Genomic DNA, 20,411 nt, shown 5'->3' with positions numbered 1-20,411 from the left:
AGAAGTTCCTCCTCAGCATTGCCTCCAAAACAAAGGAAAAATGCTAAACATTGAAATTCTGATTCACTTAAATGTAGTTTACTATAAGGATCTAAACAGCCATTTGGTATTTTATCTAGAGATAAAAGTGAGAAAATTTAAATGAACTTAGACAAGGGAGTGGGTATGGTCTTGGCATTGTTGGGGACCAGTGCATTTAAAAAAAAGAAATACTAAATTTTGTGCAGGCTTGGGGAGTAACGGAATACATGGAACGGCAAAAGTGATGTTGGCAAGCTGTTTGGATTTATTTTCCTTTTTTTTCTGTCGCACTTTATGTTAGTTTTGCCGGAGATCAAAGAGATCAAAGCCAGGAGAGAAACCTTACCACGTGTTGTGAGTCATAATTGTATTCATATTTAGTTTCTTTTGTCTTTTATTAGCATATTTGGTATTGGAGTAATCCAAAAGTAATTGAAAGTAAACAAGTTAAAGTAACCCTACCCAACCCTGCCTTCATGTTTGCTAAAACTACGCTCTTGAACTTAGTTACATATTCACTTGTTTAGTTTTATGCCAAAGGTGCAAATAAATCTGTTTAGTAGTAAGACATATTTTACTTTAGGAGTGACAAGTAAGCTGTAGTCTTTTGACATGTTTATCTGTTGCTGTCAAAATAAATATATTTACCTGAATTGCGCCTTAATTGCACGCTTGTTATATTCGTGTGTTGTATGTAATATGTTGAATAGTTATTTAAAATCTTCGTATTATCTTTTTAATTCAGACAATGAAAAAACACAGGACAGCCTTTTTACTAATAATTTATTTTGAAAGATAAGTACTACCTTTTCAGTGTGCTCTTCTTTCCGTGCTTCTTCACACTTTCAGGTCCTCCATGGACAAAGACGCTCAATAATTATGCTGACTACCACTGAATATGCATGAATAAAGTTAAAGTTAAAACCTCAAAAAATTGTGTTAGAGTGTTAAAATATAAATTTTCACACAAGTTTATAGTTAAGTGAACAGCGCCCTCCAGTGGATTTTTACTTGCCACTGAAGCAAAGAGGATCTTTTGGATTGAGCGGCGCTCCTGCACACAAAACAAAAAAAGCTCTTCTTTTTCGAAGGCAAAGTGGTGGACATTTTAAAAACTAGATTTAGTGTTATTTGTTAAAGTTTAGAGCAAGTTGACTTAGTTGGAGGTCCGATTTGGAGAGGCAAGAAACTGCGCAAGACTTTTCCTTCGAGAAGTGTCATCCTTTTTTCTCGAACAGACGATGACCTTGAGCCGTATCCTAGTGCTCTTTTCGTTCCTGTTGTATTTCACAGGTGAGTCAGTAAACTTCTTATCTTATTTACGTTTTTGTTTGTGAATATGGTCGTTCTCATTTAAGTCAGTCAAATAACTTGGCATTCTTCCCTTGAGTAGTAACATCTGCATTAGATACAGATGTGGTGCATATTTTTATAGTCACTACCACTCAAAGAAAACAGCATTTAGGATTTGTCAGCATGTTACAGAGAGTAATAACTAACAGATGACAATTATTTTAGTTTGTTTCTTTAATTAGCAGCACTTCTTAGCTTAGTGGCTATTGATTAACATGAAACTCTGCTGTACTTTGATAGACACTCGAGAAGTTGCTGAAAATGGGGTTATTATACACCTCATTAGTACTAAATTTTTTTGAAAACGCTGATTTTGTTAATTATTTGCAATAACGCGTAGACGTGGTTGGCAACCACCGGGCGGCCGTGGGTCGTTTAGTACCAGGCTTCTCAGAAACAGAGAGTAAAACTACCTTATTTTTTGTCAATAGTCAGGTCAAGTCAAGTCATGTTTATTTGTATAGCCCTTGATCACAAAGAGTGTCAAAGGGCTGCACTGACCACAGATTATTGCAAACCACAGACTATTATTACACCATCCCCTTATCTAAAACCTACATGAGGGCAAGGAAAAACTCAAAAACCTCAACTTGAGGAAAATGAAGAAACCTTGAGAAGGGACCGCACATGAGGTAATCCCCCTTCTAGGATGACCAGACTGCAACGGACATTGCAATAACAAATAATATACCGATATTGTCAACATGAAATATAGGTCATTCATAAACTATAGAAAAGAAGTATGTTTTAAGCTTAGATTTAAACAGTTCCACTGAGGTTGCAGATTGAATCTCAGTGGGCAGAGCATTCCACAGCATCTGGGACCGAATGGAGAACGCTCTCAAACCTGTGGATCTCTTATTGGCTCTTGGGATCACCAGTAGATCACCAAAAGAACCTTAAAATCTCATCTTAAGCTAACAGCTAGCCAATGCAGGTTAGCTAAGCTAAAATCAGGGTAATGTGATCAAACTTTCTTGTCTTAGCTAAAAGCCTCGCTGCAGTATTTTGTATCAGCTGCAGGCTCTTGATTTTGGACTTTGTGAGACTGGAGAGTAGTACAGTGTCCACATGCAGTTATTTTCACCCCCTAAAAACCTCAAAAGTTTGGTTGCGTGCGATATACCAAGGTTTTACGGTGCTACATCACTGTAATCAAGTATCCCTGATCTCCTTTGCTCGCATTACTGTAGTTTAATCAGGAGGGGGGTTTTTAAGGGTTATTGATCTATCTTCGTTATTCATTATCCATTATCCGTTATCGGTCAGTTCATAATACGCTACAAAGCCTAGGAGCCGGGACACTTACTCTCAGCCAAAAGGCCAAGCTAAGGTCCTAGCCCTAAAGCCTTGCTGCGATCATTGCGAATGCACCGTTCCCGGAGGTACTGCAATACCGGGCCGATGCGTGGAGTGGACAGAGCAAGCTCATATTTCATCTCCGAAATGCAAAAATCAAAGAGGCCAAGCTAAGGACCTAGCATCAAAAGGCCAAGCAAGGCCAAGAAGGCCAAGCTAAGGACCTAGCATCAAGGCCAAGCTAAGGACTTGGCATTATACCAGCACATGTTGACACTTTTAAAAGCTCAACCAGATTGCGAGTTACTAAGATTGTAGTTGTCAAAGGAAAAGGCATTAGATTTTATCGCCTCATCACACTATTTTTAATCACGGTGCTACGTTTTACAATGTTGTAATTGAGCATAATTGGAAATAGTTCAGCCTTAGTCATAGCTGGTCTAATGATTTCACAGTTGGTTTTGATTTTTTTTTTCTATTATTGTTACTGTAATTGCTGGTATTGGTTGGTTGGTTGGTTGGATCCCCTTTAACCACACAGGTCATATGGGCACCATTTCCTGTGGTGTGTCTTGGGCAAGTACATCCTGTTAGCGCCAATCCCTCCCCAAGCCAACATCCACACCATGATGTTCTTGTGGTTCGAGTACATGGGCCAGACATGCTGGTATTAATAATACTATTTTCAGGCCGGGCCGTGAGAATATTGTCAGATATCAAACTGGTCCATCCATCCATTAATTATCTGCACCAATTATCCTCAGCAGGGTCGCGGGGGTGCTGGAGCCCATCCCAGCTATCTACGGGCAGTGGGCAGGGGACACCCTGAACTGGTTTCCAGCCAATCACAGGGCACACAGGGACAGACAATTCGCTCGCTCATTCACACCTAGGGACAATTTGGACCGGCCAATTAACCTAACATGCATGTTTTTGGAATGTGGGAGGAAACCGGAGTGCCCAGAGGAAACCCACGCAAGCACGGGGAGAACATGCAAACTCCACACAGGAGGTTTGATCTCATGACCTCAGAACTGTGCCGCACACACGCTAACCACTGCGTCGCCGTGCTGCCCCATCAAACCGGTCCTAAAGGTCATAAAATCCCTGGGAAATTACAATGTTGCATTATTGGGCGTTACTTTTAGAAGAGATGATTGAAGTGTCCCTTCTTTCGGATATTCATCAAAGCGACACTGTAATATTTGACCACTAGATGTCGCTGTATTGTATAATGCAACTGAAACCGAGTGCTACAACGCACTTGGAAAAAAAAATATTACAAGCTACGTAGACCACACCATTTTACCTTTTTTCAAGATTGTGCTTTCTGAATAAACCAAGTTTTTAGTAACCACTAGGAGGCACCAAATAACACAAACTGTCCTCTGAACATTGTTCCATGGACATTTTGCCCACTCCAATAGGAGTTTCCAATGTCTTCCTTTCACCATATTTCAGCTGTGTGCGGAACCACAGAAGATCACGCAGCCTACGAGGATGTTACCCATGAAGAAGAGGACCTGTACTTGGACTACACCAGTAAGTATGCAAATAATACTTGGATACGCATGCAAGGACCACAAAAGCACACAAACATAAACATTAATCTCTGATGATTGTGATTATGATAAACAAAAGTCCTAACTAAGTTTTTGTGTGTTCAAATAATTTGCTGTTTTTAATCAGCATACTTTGAGCAATTCAAATAAGAAAATCATTGCAACACAAAGGAGAATCTAAAATAGTTTGGTTTTATCTAAAAAACTAAATCAAATATTTCCCATGACTGTCCAAGGGGCCGGAGCAGCTTTGATGTTGCTGTACACATTTTCCAGTGTTTTATTTACCCTGGTTACCCGTGTTGGGCACGTTACTTTAAAAAAGTAATTAGTTATGGTTACCCAATTCTTCCAAAAAGTAACTGAGTTAGGAACTGAATTATTCTACAGTCAAAGTAACTTGTTTCCAGGAAAAGTAGCTATTTCTATTTCCTTAAAAGTAAGTTGATTTATGTGAAAGAATTTGAACATTTTCTGAGCAGTAGTTGTGTTATAGAACCTTGTAATATTTATCGCACCTCCCCAGCAACAGATCTATCCTACACTTGAAGTGCAACAAAAATAAACTGGAAACATTATTTTAAAACAACAATCAGCAGTAAACAATCTAAAGTGAGTTTGATAAATTAAATCTAACTCTCTCAACCTGAGACAACTGGTCAAGTAGACATATGCTGCTGTACTTCAAGCATTTTGTTCACAACAAAAAAAGTGAGTTTCACAAGCTCTTGTCAGACAACTGCTCAAGTAAACATATGCCGCTGCACATCAAGTATTTTCACACAACAAAAGTAAACAGTTCAACTATATAAAGTGCGTTTAATTCTGCAGTGCACAGTAAATAAATCAAACTCTCACATCCTGAAACACTGGTCAATTAGAAATAGGCGACTGCTCTTCAAATATTTTGTTCACAACAAACGTAAACAGTAAAACAATAATAAGTGATTGTCCAATCCCTCTCTCTATGTGATTGTATTTGCTTGATAAAATAAGAGGTGAATATCCCATAATGTTACATTGTTACTGAGCATGTCTCCTAATGTTTACAGTTGTATGTTATGGTTAACTTGCGAGTGACACGAAAGTAAACACGTGTCCACGCCAAGATGCCTTTTCTCAATTTATTTAAAGTAACGCACAGCTTTTGGAGGTCAGTGACAGTAACGGCGTTGTAACAGAGGAAAAAGATAATTAGTTACTTTTTGAATTACTAGTTATTAGTTACTTATTTAGTTAATTACAGAAAACAAAACGCTTTTACATAACGGGGTTATTAATAACTGCGCTATTCCCACTACTACTAGTTACAGTTAGGGTTTAGGGTATGCCAATGGAAAAAGACAATTTGACTTTGAAAGATGATTATTTCAGATTTATTTAAACTAGATTTGCACGGAATTTTCTAACTGGACTTTTGGAGGTTTTTAATGCCAAAACGTAATTCATTCCTTGGGCCTTACCTGTAATAGTTAATCAATGCTACAAAATCATTGCATTATGTTTGAAGAATTCAAATTCATCCATCCATCAATTATCTGCATCGCTTATCCTCAGTAGGGTAGCGGGGGTGCTGGAGCCCATCCCAGCTATCTCCAGGCAGTGGCCAGGGGACACCCTGAACTGGTTGCCAGCCATTCGCGGGGCACACAGAGACAGACGACTCACTCGCTCATTCACACCTAGGGACAATTTGGACCGGCCAATTAACCTGACATGCATGTATTTGGAATGTGGGAGGAAACCGGAGTTCTCAGAGAAAACCCACACAAGCACGGGGAGAACATGCAAACTCCAGACAGGAAGGTTTGATCCCATGACCTCAGAACCGTGCCGCACCCGCGCTAACCACTGCGCCGCCGTGCTGCAAAAAGACAATTGAAAGAAAAGACAATTTAGAGCTGACAGACGAAACGTCTCTATGAGCCGGCTCTTGGAAGTAAATGAAGGGAGGCGGCTTCTCACCAATCAACAGCTAGTTTCTTCCGAGACACCTTTTTTCTATTGTGATTGATAAATATAGCCTAGATGGTAGGGCACCCGCTCCGAGACTGGGAGGTCGCTGGTTCAAGCCTCGGCCGAGTCATACCTAAGACTTACAACATTGGTACTCCCTGCTTGGCGCTCGGCAATAAGGGTTGGAATTGGGGGGTTTGGTCACCTACACAGCAGTTGGTGCCCTGTTTGGCTGCGGCATCCGCTCGCTACAGTTTAAACTGTACGGGTCAGGTGTATCGACATTTCGTTCTATGTGCATGGTTACAAAGAATGACAATAAAAGTAATCTCTATTCTATTCTTCTATCCTAATATGCATTATTTGGGGCTTCTGTGTTGTTGACTTTTAATTTGTTGTGCATGAAAAGGTTATGATTGTTTTGTATTTTATATTTTTTGTTGTTGTAAATTTATGAATAGTTTGTAATATTTTCTGGGTTTTTCAGTGTTAATGTGTTTCAATAAAAATGTACAGTTTATTCTAGCTCAGTAGCCTAGATGGTAGTGTGCCCGCTTTGAGGCTGGGAGGTCGCTGGTTCGCGCCTCGGCCGAGTCATACCTAATTGGTAAAATGGCGGCGCCCTCTGTTGGCTGCGGCTGCATCGGCTCGCTACAACGGGTCAGGTGTATCGACATTTCGTTCAGTGTACATTGTTACAAAGAATGACAATACAAAGGAAATTATTATTATTATTATTTTTCTTTTTACTTTTGTTATTGTGTTTTTCCTTTTGTTTCTTTTTTTCTTTATTTTTTCCCCTTTTTAGGTATTCTGTGCAGAAGGTGACACATTATGTGGTAATAAAGGGATTAAAACATCAAAAACAGCTCAAGAGCCATTTGGGACCTAAAAACACCTGGCTCTTTATGGTGAGCCGAGCCCAAAAAGCCTGTTCTCTTAAAATAGTCGGAATTCCCATCTCTACAAGTAAACGCGGTGTTTCATATTTGCTCAAAAAATGTCAAATCCTTTGACATTTAACTTCTTTTAAAAGCTCCGAAAATAGTTACTGTGCCTCGTTGTCATGAACCGGAACAGGATCAGGACCCAAATGCGTGACGTTTCTCACACAAGCTTCTATTTTACGGGAAATGGGGAGTCGTGCATGTTAGTTAGCGGTCTGGCGTGGAAAGACAGGAAGCCAGAGACCAACAAGATCGATACCAATCGCCCGAGCAGATATCGGACAGACAAGATTAATATTGAAACAGGATATCGAAATTAAACAGGACAAACTAGACGGGAACAAAAACTGGAAACCGATATTAAACAGGACAAAATAAACGGGAACAATACCGGACCGAAAATACCAACAGGAAACAGGACCGAGTCAGAAACCACATCTTGCGGGGCAGAGGTTCGTTGACGGACTGACAAAGGGAGAGTGAGGGCACAGCGCTTAAATAGAAGGAAAGCCTATCCGCCAACGAGCCTCAACTGGCGCCACACAACCGTGACACTCAAAACTAGTTACTTTAGCTATAGGGTAATTCAGTTACTAGCTCAGTTACTTTTTGGGAGAAGTAGTGAATAACTATAACTAATTCTTTTTTTTTTAAAGTAACGTGCCTAACACTGCTATTGGTAACCTCTGGGACTGCATGTGAACTGGGTTTTCCTTCGATTTTTGTTACCAAAAAAGTATTGAAATACTCATGATGTGTATAGATAGGTGCTTGTTTCCAGAAATTCCACTGTACAATCGGTCCGTCAATGAAAATGAGAAAAACTGAGATTTCTTTTCCTTCAAATGACAGTGCCGATTTCCACCTTACAAATGTCTTCCCTCGCTCTTCAGAACTTCACTGGTGTCACTCTCCACGGCTTGCTAATGGCGAGCTGACCTGCCACTCCCCCCGCGGTCGAGCGTACAGGACCACCCAAGGCACCCGCTGCAGCCTGAGATGCGACAGAGGCTACCGCCTTGTTGGCCGTAGCTCCATCCAATGCCTGGACAACCGCCGCTGGTCGGGAACCGCCATCTGCCGCAGTGAGCGCTAGTTGCTGTTGATGATTAGAAAACTCGGGGGCAAACATGCGGCTCGCAGGCCGGATCGGGCCCACCGACAGATTGAATCCCGACAACTCTGAGAGAAGCAGATGAGGAAAATGGGATGCAGTTTCAAATAGGTCCACCTGATGTTGCCAAAACCAGGAAACACTCACAAGAACACTGTGACAGTATTTCTTTTGCTATCCCTCTCGCTCTTTCTCTATTTTTTTGCTATCTCGCTTTTTCTTTCTTTCTCTCTTCTTTTTCCCTCTCTCTCACTCTTACTCTCTCCCTTTCTCAATACCTCTCATGTTAGTATATTTCTCTATCCCCTTTTTCTACTCTTTCCCTTTTCTCTTTTGTTCTCTCTTTATTCTTCCTCTCTCTGTCTCCTTTCCATTTTGTATCTCCTTCTCCCTCTCTTTGGGTCTATGTCCCTTTATCTTACTCTTTTTCAGTTTCTCTCTGCTTTGCTCTATCCTTTTCTCTCTTTCATCTGTGTCTTTCTCTTCTCTCATACTCTTTTTTTCTCTCTCTTTTATTATCGACCTTTCTTTCTACCTTTCTGTCTCTATTTATTTCTGCGTCTGTCATTCATTCTCTTTTTCTCGTATCTCTTTATTTTTTCGCTCTCGCTGTTTTTCTCACTCCCTCTATCTCTTTTTCTATTTCTTATTTTCTCCCTCCTTCTTGCTCTTTTCTTTCTCTAATTCTTTCTCCCTCTTTCCCTCTCTATTTTTTTGTTTCTCTCTCAATTTCTCCCGCCTCTTTCTCCCCCCGCAGCTCCTTAATCTAATAGTCCAGCTCCTGTGAGATTTTGTTTCTACCATTTGGCCCACGTTCTCAAATGAGTTCTGCAGCCTTAATGCAATTATTCTATTTCCCGTTTTCCGCAGAGATCCGGTGTGGTGTGTTGCCTCTCATCCCGCACGGCAAATACACCTGCACTCAGGGATTCGTGGTGGACTCCAGGTGCGATTTTACCTGTGCTCCAGGCTATCGCATTGAGGGGGAGCACTCACGCACGTGTCAGCACGGGGGGAAATGGAGCGGGGCGCAGCCTATTTGTTCAGGTATTCTCTATAACCCAGATTTTCGCACCTCAGTATAGTATAAAGTTGTACTTTAAATTATACATTCATTCATTTTTTTCATCTGCTTACCCTCACTAGGGTCACTGGGGTGCCTGAGCCCACTATAGGCAATGGGCAGGGGACACCTCGTGCTGTTTTCAACACAGAGACAGACAACCATTCACTCACACACTCAATCCTCCTGACAAATCATTCCATTTAATCGCTCAAGTCTGCAGCTGTAAAATGGAGCTAAACTCCGTACATCTGTTTTGCTGACTTGTGTTTTTCCCTCTTTTTCCCCTCCGGGGGCTCCCTTGCACCAAAGTAAACATCTTTTATTCACTGCTCCTAATGGAATCCAAAGCTGCACTGACTCAGTCTTTATGTTTCCTTGAAACTGGGGCCCTTATTGTTCCAACTAAATAAAGAACTAATAAAGTTCCTCTTTTTTATTCATATGTAAACTGTATCCTTGCTAGATTTCGTATAATTTTCCCCTACAAGTTTCCCATCAAATATATTTGAACGCGGGGCGGCAGTGGCTCAGGAGGTAGAACGCTCCTCTTGGGATCAAGAGATCGCAGTTCGAATCCCGGCTCCTCCGTGTTACATGTCGAAGTGTCCTTGGGTAAGACACTGAACCCCTAATACCCCCAATAAGCAGGTTAGCGCCTTATATGGCTGCACGGCCGCTATTGGGAAATGTGAAGCACACTGTGAAGCGCTCTGGGAAGTCTTGACTTGAAAAGCGCTATAGAAATGCAGATAATTTCATTTCAACTGATTTCAGATATGGAACCTCCAAAAATCAGGTGCCCACTCTCCAGAGTCAAGGTGGCAGAACCCGGAAAACTGACTGCTAAAGTGACCTGGGATACACCAGTTGCCACGGACACAGCTGATAAAATACTCGAGTAATCCCTGTTCAGCTTAAGAGTCATTTCCTGTATCCAATTGCAGCACAAGTTTACCCTTGTTGTCTTTGCAGCGTGATCCTGGTGGGCCAAGGGCCCGGAACTGACTTCAAGGAGGGAGCAAACGTTGTTCGCTATAAAGTGTATGATCAAGCCAGAAACAGAGCCGCTTGCAAATTTGTAGTCCGTGTTGAAGGTGAGCACGTACATTTTAGCTGTCCAGGTGAACAGTTGAATTCAATACAACTCAAGCTATTCAGTCATTTTTTTCTTGTTGCGTTATTTTTTCATGATGGAGGATGCTTTCATCTAAAAGGATCAAAGCACAGACCTCATTTATGAGTTGTGCATTTTTCTCTATGCTACAGTTTATATACTGCTTTCTTAGTCATGTTTATCTGTGTAGCCCTTAATCACAAGAACTCTCAAAGTGTGTACAGACTACATACGTTTCAGGAGTTAAGTAGAAATTTTAAACCCTTTTGTCAGAACCTAGAACACAGGACCCAATCGCGTGACGTTCTCACACAAGCCTTTTATTTTACGGGAAATGAGGAGTCCTCTACGTTAGGAAACCGGTCTGGCGTGGAAGGACAGGTTTCCAAAGACCGACGAGACCGATTTCAATTGCCCGAGTTGATATCGGACAGATGGGTCGATATTGGACAGGAAGTGACAGACAGGATAGATAACGGATCAGGATATGGAAAATTAACAGGAGAAACTAAACGGGAACGAAAACTGGATAAAAAATAATAAACAGGACAAAAACATACGGAAACTAAACTGGAACCCGAAATTAAACAGGACAACAATAAACAGGAACAATACCAGATTGGAGATATCACAGGAAAACAGGACCAAGTCAGGGCCCACGTCATGTGGGGCAGAAGTTCGTTTGACGGGCTGACTCTCAAGCAAGAGAGCGCTGAGTTTGATATAAACAAAAAGTCAATCTCTTAACGAGCCGCAGCTGGCACCACACGGGCGGGGCTTATTGGGCACCATGGCAACCGTGACACACACAGGCGGGGACAACTGGGCACCACGGCAACCATTGACACACACGGGCGCGGGCAATTGGGCGCCATGGCAACCACGACACCTTTACAATGTTCCGTCGCTTTCAGGGGTGTCAGTCAATTGCACAGAGGGCCAAAACTCAAACCACACATTTGGTCCCAGGCTGAAAAGGATAAATATTCATTGAATTAATTAAAACATTTTTTTAAACAAATATGAATTTAACACAGACAGGATCATTTTTCCAGAATAAACAAACTTAAACAATAAACAACTTCAAAATATCTCCTGTCAAAGTTAGTCCACAGCAACAGAAACGTCACCCTGCTTTTCTCCATTTAGCCTTCCGTTACATCGTGATAGATAGAAGTTTTTCGCCGCTTCATGACTCTAGGACCCACAGTTAATGCACTTGTCAGTCTTGTTTTTCAAGTGGCTGGTTGTTTGTAAGTAGATGGTTTTAAAAGTGGCTGCGCTCATCAGGCTACAGCTAACTCGATTGATGCGGGAACATTTCCAGGAGGTCTTGTGGCGGCAGCAGAAGCTCTGCATTTTTGGTTCTGTAGTTTGAGAGTTATCAGCCTTTCATAGACCAAGGCCATTATAGTAGATGTATATCAAATGAATTCACAGGCCGGATACAATGGTACGCCGGGCCGGATGTGGCCAGCGGGTTGAGAGTTTGACACCGAAGCTTTGCATGGTTTACGATCTTAAATTTGAGTCTTTACCGCTTAGCAGACTTGCAGAAATTCAGGTGGTAGCTTGCTTCTTTCAGCCATGTTGACTAGCTCCAAAGGTAAAAGACCTGCAGGTTTCCTGGGTTGTTTTACTTGGTCTGGCAATGTTAGGATGTAAGTTAATTTATTTGTAAATTTGACTGCCTCATCAGACACAAATCTTAACAATTTCACATATCTTTTTACCCGTTAAGGTATTGTCATTTAGCGGCTGCGCCGCGCAGCCCCACGGTGCAGAGGTTCAGGCTTCAAGTCCAGCTACCGTGTGGAGTTTGCATGTACTCCCGTGCTTGCTTGAATTTCCTCCGGGCAACTCCGGTTTCCTCCCACATTCCAAAAACATGCATGTTAGGGTAATTGGCCGGTGCAAATTGTCCCTAAGTGTGAATGTGCAAGTGAGTTGTCTGTCTTTGTGCTCTGCGATTGGCTGGCGACCACCTCAGGGTGTCCCTTGCCCACTGCCCAAAGATGGCTGGGATGTGCCCCAGCATCCCAACGACCCTACTAAGGATAAGATAATGGATGGATGAATATTTTAAAATGACAATATCCATCCATGTATTTAGAATATATTCCTCAACAATTATAAACATTCTGAAAAAATGTAAAAATTGATAAAAAAAAACAGAAAAAAACATTACTAAAGACAAACTAATAACACAATAGAAATTCTTTTAAAATATCTCAAAAAACAATGTCGCCCGGAAAAAGGTACAGACGCTGCCGTATTTACGATCGTTCATAAGTTGACTTTGTTCGTAAGTTGCTTCAGTGCTATATTTTGTATGTTTATGATTTATATAAGAATGTTTAGGGCTTGTATAAGTAACCTGTATTGTTTTGTCCTAAAAAAACACACATTTCATAAAATAATATGCTCTATAAAGATAAATAAAGTTGAAGTTTTCTCAACCGCATCAAGCTTTCTTATTCCACTTTAATTTCAAAAGAAACAGCTCGCCTCTTCTTTACATTTTACACCAACCATGTCGAATGGATGCACGAGATATTAAACATTAAAATTGTCAAAGTTCTTAGCGCACTGGAGATACAGTATAGAATGTTTACACACAAACTAGGAAGAGGAAGCGGATTTCTTCTTCGGGGTGGATGCTGGGTGAGCTCTCACAGCGCCACATGCCGGTAGCGGCGGAAAGAAACACTACAGTACTGCCCTATACCTGTACTTGCCGTCACGAATGGCAGCCACTCCAGCAGCTCCCGTGTTATTTTCGATTGTTCTCGATTGTTCTCAGCTCAGGGATGCTGCTGGAAATGTGAATTTCCCTTCGGGGATGAACAAAGTATCTATCTATCTATCTATCTATCTATCTATCTATCTATCTATCTATCTATCTATCTACTTGGAAAAAGGTGCACAATACAAAATCCAACTTACTGCAATGATATTTTTTGACATCCCGAAAAAAGTGTATGTATCTACAGTTTTTCGTAAGTTGAATGGTCGTAAGTAGGGGAGCGTCTCTATTCAGGAAAATAAGGAGTGTTTTATTTCCAAGTGAATGCAATACACCTATGATACTCTGCTTAGATGTATGAGTAGAAACTTCAACAACAAATGCTGTAGTTTTGCAGATGATTCAATGGTTCAATTGATAAAACGTGTGAATTAATCATGTATAATTATTAAACATGGTGACTTTCAAGCTAATCATAAAACATAGAGTCTTACCTGTGAAAGCAACCAGATATAGTGTAGTGTAGTAGTGTTGTTATGCAGCCGATGTTGTACTATTTTAAGGTATTGTATCAGCGAGTAAACCGACCAAATCCCCAATATTAGTTACAATACCCATATCAGGGATTCGGTAAATTACAGTATCAAAAGGTGGTGTCCGTAACTTCAAGATATTGTCCTTGCTGACGCCATCTTCTGGCTGTAATCATCATTGCAACCTCTGTAAAGCTTCTTCCACAGTGTTGCACGAGCGTTTCTTATATGTACTCAAAAAAAAAAAAAAATCATCTTTTTGGAGGTTTGGGTTGGCATTTGGACTGTATTTGAAACAGTCTTTTTCTTACTTTCAACATTTTCATTCTACTATTAAAGAAAACCTCGAGCACGCGCACTGAATCAATCATCCCCCCGCCTCCATCCACCAGCCTAATGCACTCCAGGACTGGAACGCACATGATAAAAGTAAGCTAAGAGCCGATGGGCGTGGTGGGAAAAAATATATAAAGGCTCTTAAAACTCAGTTGGGTATTGTTAACTCATACTTAATTGACAAAATATGTAATTTCAAACTTTTTAAGGACCCCTCAAACTACGCATCCCACCTTTTAGTATCAGTACTATTGCTTTTGTGATTGCTACTATGACAGGATGTCGGTTCTTCTTCAAAGGTTTACAGGTTATTGTAATGCGCAACTTATGGGGTACACTTAGGGCCCGTGTCTATCAAAAGCGTTTTCCTACTCTGAAAGAATTTTTCTGCATCCTAGCAATGGCAGCCCTACATTTTACGCACTGTTCTAAATGCTGGCAATGCAGGTTTTTTGCGCAGAATCCTGTGGGCGAGACTTTTTTTATGGTTGCTGAGAGTGAAACATTTTCAACTTGAGGAAAACCTGACCCTTGTCAATGTCACATTTTACACAGTTATCCAATCATAGTGCAGGCAGGCAGGGACAAAAATCGCAAAAACAAAAAGAGTGTGCACTTCAGCACGATAGGACGGGGTGAGTGACCAACATTACTTCTTACTAAAAGAGATATGTAGCACAAATAAACAACTTGACGTTTTTGATCAGTTATATGATGAGAAATCGCAGCCTGGTCATCCTGGAAGGGGGATTACCTCATGTGCGGTCCCTTCTCAAGGTTTATTTATTTTCCTCATGTTGAGGTTTTTGAATTTTACCTTGCCCTCATGTGGGTTTAAGATCAGGGGATGGTGTCATAATAGTCTGTGGTTTGCAATAATCTGTGGTCTGTGCAGCCCTTTGAGAGTCTTTGTGATTAAGGGCTATACAGATAAACATGATTTGATTTTGATAACGTCGCAATTGTCTATATTTAAAAATGATATGTTTTTCAATAAGGCCCTGGCAGGCTTGCCAGAATCTTCTTATCTATGAGAAACACGGGAATCATTGTCTTGTTTGCTTCCCATCAAGTGATGAGATGCCCTGCCCTGTCCCCACCCATGCACGGCTCCCTCACATGCTCTTCTGACGTCACAAACTACGGCGCCACGTGCGATTATCACTGCGATGGTGGATATAAGCGCAGCGGCGTGGCCAGTCGGGTTTGCCAGTTTGACCGGAACTGGAGTGACGGGCCTGCGGAGTGCATTCGTGAGTACCAAATACACATTATTACGTTCATACATATTGTGCTGTTATTGTTTACATTAGGATTCTGGGTCGGATGGCGTCGATTTCAGATGTTTTATGGGCTGCATTGCATACCTGTCAACCTCCACGGCTCCATACCATTACAAACTGTCGTATTTTTCCTTACAAAATACAAAAAATCTTACACCATATTTTTTTTTCAAACGTGTTCATTTATGTAGTTTAACATGTTATATTGTACATGTGTTTCGTTGTATCATTCTGTACATATTCTTAATAATTAAAAAAATAAAATACATTAAAAAAAAAAAAAAAGGAACAATTGTTATCAGCATAACTAAAATATCCATTAATAACAACTTTAAATTCAAATTTGTAAATAAAGATATTTTTGGGAAGAAAAAATTATTTGGCATTTCTATTTCAATATCAACCATTGATGCTTGTATTTTAAATTTCAAACAGACTAATAACAGGGACAGAAAATACAACCCTTTGCAGCCTTGTGAATGTGACTGTGAAGTGATCGGCAACTGTTGGAGGTATGGTGTACTCTGCGATGAAATGGCAAAACGTCACTTCTGCAGCTGCTGAGGAGTCTTCAGGTGTAGTGCCTAATTTCGACTCCTCTGCAAAAATCCTCCCCCCCTCGCGTGAACACGCATTCTGCTGCGCTTCCGACATTAGGCACTACAGCGGCAGACGCATGCGCACAGTAGCATCAAACGCTCGCTTCGTTTGCAACGAAAAAAAGGGTACCGGGATAGAGGCTACCGCGGCGAACTCGTTTAACTTGATTGATTTGCCATTTTGTTATAGTCGGTGTACACCGGATGGTACCCATCATTGAGAAATTTGCGTTTTTCCGTACAGATTTTCTTGTAAGTCGTACACTTCTTAAAATGCATAATAAACTTACTTTGTACAGCAAAAACGTACAGGTTGACAAGTATGGCATTGCCTATGCTGTAATACAATTTTTTCAGGTTAAACAATAGGATAATCACATTGTCTTGTAAATGAACCATTTAAACATATGTTATAGCCTAGTAGACACTTAAAATAAGGAGAAAATATATCAACGAATTTTGAGATTTTAAGTAAAACAGAAGGACTGTACAAACCCCTCAAGATGCAAAAATTACAAACCCTTTTAAACGACCTCCAATGGATGTTACAATAACAAACAAAAATGAAAGACAAAATAGTTTTTTAAAAAAAATAAATATTTTCTGTCTTTTTTCCACCGGTATCTAACTTTGCAAATTTCAAGCAGTAACTGATTTAGTTAATAAAGCTACAAAAAGGTAAAAATATAGTGAAATACAAAATTGCAAATTAATAAGTTGAGAAATGTATAATCGTACTTCTTTATATTTTCATCTTGACGTCAACTTAAGCAACATTATAGGCTGTCCTAATGATTTGAACACAAGAAATTGAAACTAGGTATGGAAATGACATTTTCTTTACAATTTTAACAGGCGATATTTGATGAAAGTATACCTTCCACAAAAAAATTATAAATTACTGCAAAGCCCAAAAGCGAGTGCTACTAACCTATGTCTGCCTTTTAGTGGGAAGTGATAGAATTACAACAGAGGTGTTTTTAAATATCTTTTTATTTTTAATCCATATTGACCTTTTATGCACATGTGACCTAACCACGTGACGACACCATGACGAAAGGTAGTAAACCGTAGTAAGCAGTGGACAAGGCCTATAAACAGTTACAACAACAACAAAAACAGCTTTACTATTCAATACTATTGGCTATGACTAGTGAAACAGATATTGTGCAGCTGTCGGATGAGATGGCTCACCTTGTCGGAAAAAATAAAGGGGGCTATTTAGAGAAACTTAGGATAGCATTAGCAATGCTAGCAACCGACCCATAGTTTTCCTCCTGACATTTTCACACATTGGACCAAATCTTCCAGTCTGTCTGATCTGTACCACTATATTTTAAATGAAGTATCCTCACACTCAGGTGCTAATTCTAAAAGCTTATAAAAGCCTAGATGCTTACCAGTTCTTCGGAGCTAGTACGAGTTGCTGGGCTTTGTTGTGCCAAAAATTTGGTGTGATATCTCCCCTTGTGCAAACTTTACTGAAATGACATCTAAATTTTGGAGGATTTTAATAGAACTGTAAAGCACAGGCACCTTGTATGGTAATCGCTTTTGAGCATGTTAAAATATTTACTTTGGCAAAATGAAGTTTTATCTTCTGAACATTCATCTCCTGTTTTATCCGTTGATACTTTGGCAGTTCATTTATGCGTAAATTATTTTTATGGTAGAGTGCATAACAGTTATCAATACATGTGCCATTCGGGAGATTACCGTTTTGAATCGCTGGTTGATTGCAATAACAGCTGGTTTACGTCGTAAGAAATTGCAATGGTGAGTCACTAACGTTAGTTTGTTAATAGATAACTTATTGTATTGAGCGTCTTTAACGAGACTTGTATCCATCCATCCATCCATTATCTGCACTGCTTATCCTCGGTAGGGTCGCAGGGGTGCTAGAGCCCATCCCAGCCCTTTTTGGGCAGTTGGCAGGCGACACCCTGAACTGGTTGCCAGCCAGTTGCAGGGCACACTGAGACAGACAACGACTTGTACCTACTTAACATAAATTTGCTATGAATTACAAAAATAAAATGTAAAAATGGTAGATGCAAATCTTGGAATAATTTGAGGGCTGCGAGTACCTCAATCTGATTAGCAGAAAAAAATCTCCGTCTTTTGTCTTCATCAAAAGAGATACGATCAAATTCCAAATCAGGCTCAGAACCTTGATGGCCGGCACAGCAATAAATCATCCTAGTGAAAAGTCGTGGTTATATTCTTCTGTCGTGGTAATTGCTATTTTTTTCCAACTCAAATGCTAATTGCCGCCAGTCATGGCTCTCATTTTGCCAGGGAAGGCAATGTGACCATCGCTCCTGCCTCTGTGCTATTCTTCGCCTCACCGCGCACCCTGAAGGATTTTACACAAATTTGTGTCTATGATGTGTGATGGAAAAGTCAAGGTACATTCAATGGTTGCTTCCATCTCGTGGGTAATGCCAAGGGTGTAGGACAATTGAGAAGCTAGGGCACTGCGGACCAGACTTGGTGAAATGGAGGTTATGTCGCTAACTCTTCCACTTTGTTATACACTTTTCTGGAGGTTGGAACTTTGCCTCTTCATTAACATACTTTGCTAGAGTAAGTAGTGAAATTAAGGGGGTTAATAATGCGATTGGTATAAATTAGGAAAGTAAATTTAGGCATCTTGTGTTTCAGCCATGGAAATAGAGTCCGATGTGAAAACGGCATCCGCTCTGCTTCGTCAGTTTTTCCAGAAAAGGCGACTCCTCATCCTTTCAGCACCCGACATGGCCGACCCAGAGTACCAGCTGCAGAACATCATGATACAAGTGAGCGCAAGCTTGTACGAACTGTAACTCCCAAGCCCTTTGCAACGACACGTACCCATTTCCCGGCTTTCTTGCCGCCCCACAGAAAGCAGATTGTGGGTTACAACTGCGGCACGTGACGCTTATTGAGCTGCTGGAGGAGAGGGGACGCATCAAGGAGAACAACTTGACCTCGCTGGTCGTTGATGAACTGAGGTCAATTCCAAATGACGTTCATGGAGAAACTGCGCTCATAAAATCTTATACATGTGATTGCTCTCGAACATTATCCCACTCGCTTTCATACAATCTTAAACCAACATATGTATTTGTATAAATCAACTGACTCTAAGATCAAGTCACATTTATCTGTATAACCCTTTAGCAAGTGCTGCACAGACCACCAGGGTTGGGGAGGGTTACTTTACCTTGATTACTTTCAATTACTTTTGGATTACTCCAATACCAAATATGCTAATAAAAGACAAAAGAAACTAAAGATGAATAAAATTCCTAAATTTTGTGCAGGCTTGGGGAGTAACGGAAAACATGGAACGGCAAAAATGATGTTGGCAAGCTGTTTGGATTTATTTTCATTTTGTTTCTGTCGCATTTTATGTTATCTTTGATCTCCGGCAAAACTATCAAAGCCAGGAGAGAAAGCTTCCCACGTGTTGTGAGTCATAATTTTATTCATATTTAGTTTATTTTGTCTTTTATTAGCATGTTTGGTATTGGAGTAATCCAAAAGTAATTGAAAGTAATCAAGTTAAAGTAACCCTACCCAACCCTGCAAACCACCATTACAAAATTCCCTTGATCTGAAACCTACCTGTGGGTGAGGAAAAATGCATTTAAATTTTCTGTGAAGCAGCTCCAAGCAGGAACCAAGGGCACAATCAAATCCCATAGATACCAGGGGCCAGGTTCATGCAAATGCTTGTATGCTGCCCACCTTAAAATCACATCTTAAATCAACAAAGGGCCAGAGCAAGTCAGCTAAAATCGTGGTAAGATGAAAAAAAATTTGATTACGTCATGCATAATACTTTCTCAACCTCACAAATGAAAACCGACTCAGTCTCAGGCATGCTAATATTCCAAATGTGCTCATACTCATACCCCAACTTTCAGACAATGATTCCGTCTGACACTCAAACTTCACTGATAAGATCACACACATATATATGTAGTCAAGTATTAAAAGTTAAACGAAAGACACCAATTCATCCAAATAGGCAGTATATAAAGCAGATTTTCCACCGAGTAGTCCCAATTTGTGCCGACTTTGCTCAATTTCCTAGACTGGAAAATGCTTAGATTCCCCTTCATGACACACACGTCCCTCGTCTGACTCTGCATACTGGCACCTAATAAAAGACTAACTGGGTTTTCACGATTTTCCCCACAGGCTCACATTCAGAATCTCCAAGCAATACTTTAGCATGGTGCTGGTGGACAAGGACGGGATGGATCGAGAGCGCTTCGTCACCCCAGTAGCATCGGAGGAGCTTTTCTCTTACATTGATAGCTTTGTGCTGGACGAAGAGGAGAGGGAGAAGCTGGAGCTCCACAGGGATTTTTGCACTTCAGAACATGAAAAATAAATAAAGCGGAAGAGTGACATGTTCATAGGGTCATCTAATTTTGCTGATGGACAACAAATGGACTTTGTACTAAATTTACTCGTCAAAACTTTGCATAC

General features: G+C 40.6%; 1 protein-coding gene and 1 pseudogene across 1 annotated transcript; one reads left to right on the top strand and one right to left on the bottom strand.

The window, feature by feature from the left end:
- The first annotated feature begins 315 nt into the window (after positions 1 to 315).
- srpx2 (sushi-repeat containing protein X-linked 2) lies at positions 316 to 20,336 on the top strand. The gene is made up of 11 exons (XM_088344511.1): positions 316 to 375; positions 871 to 1,314; positions 4,135 to 4,215; positions 8,032 to 8,223; positions 9,123 to 9,299; positions 10,093 to 10,216; positions 10,291 to 10,412; positions 15,121 to 15,300; positions 18,594 to 18,727; positions 18,813 to 18,922; positions 20,118 to 20,336. Exons 2-11 carry the CDS (start codon positions 1,263 to 1,265, stop codon positions 20,311 to 20,313), a joined length of 1,368 nt encoding a protein of 455 aa, XP_088200637.1. The 5' UTR covers positions 316 to 375; positions 871 to 1,262; the 3' UTR covers positions 20,314 to 20,336.
- LOC148359304 (U2 spliceosomal RNA) lies at positions 2,738 to 2,897 on the bottom strand (annotated as a pseudogene).
- Positions 20,337 to 20,411: the final 75 nt, after the last annotated feature.

Source organism: Urocampus carinirostris, chromosome 9, assembly GCF_059441175.1.
Source record: "Urocampus carinirostris isolate Australia breed hairy pipefish chromosome 9, RoL_Ucar_1.0, whole genome shotgun sequence".
Classification (NCBI taxonomy): domain Eukaryota; kingdom Metazoa; phylum Chordata; class Actinopteri; order Syngnathiformes; family Syngnathidae; genus Urocampus; species Urocampus carinirostris.
Note: the sequence above shows the minus strand (reverse complement) of the source record. Positions and strands in the feature narration are given on the sequence as shown.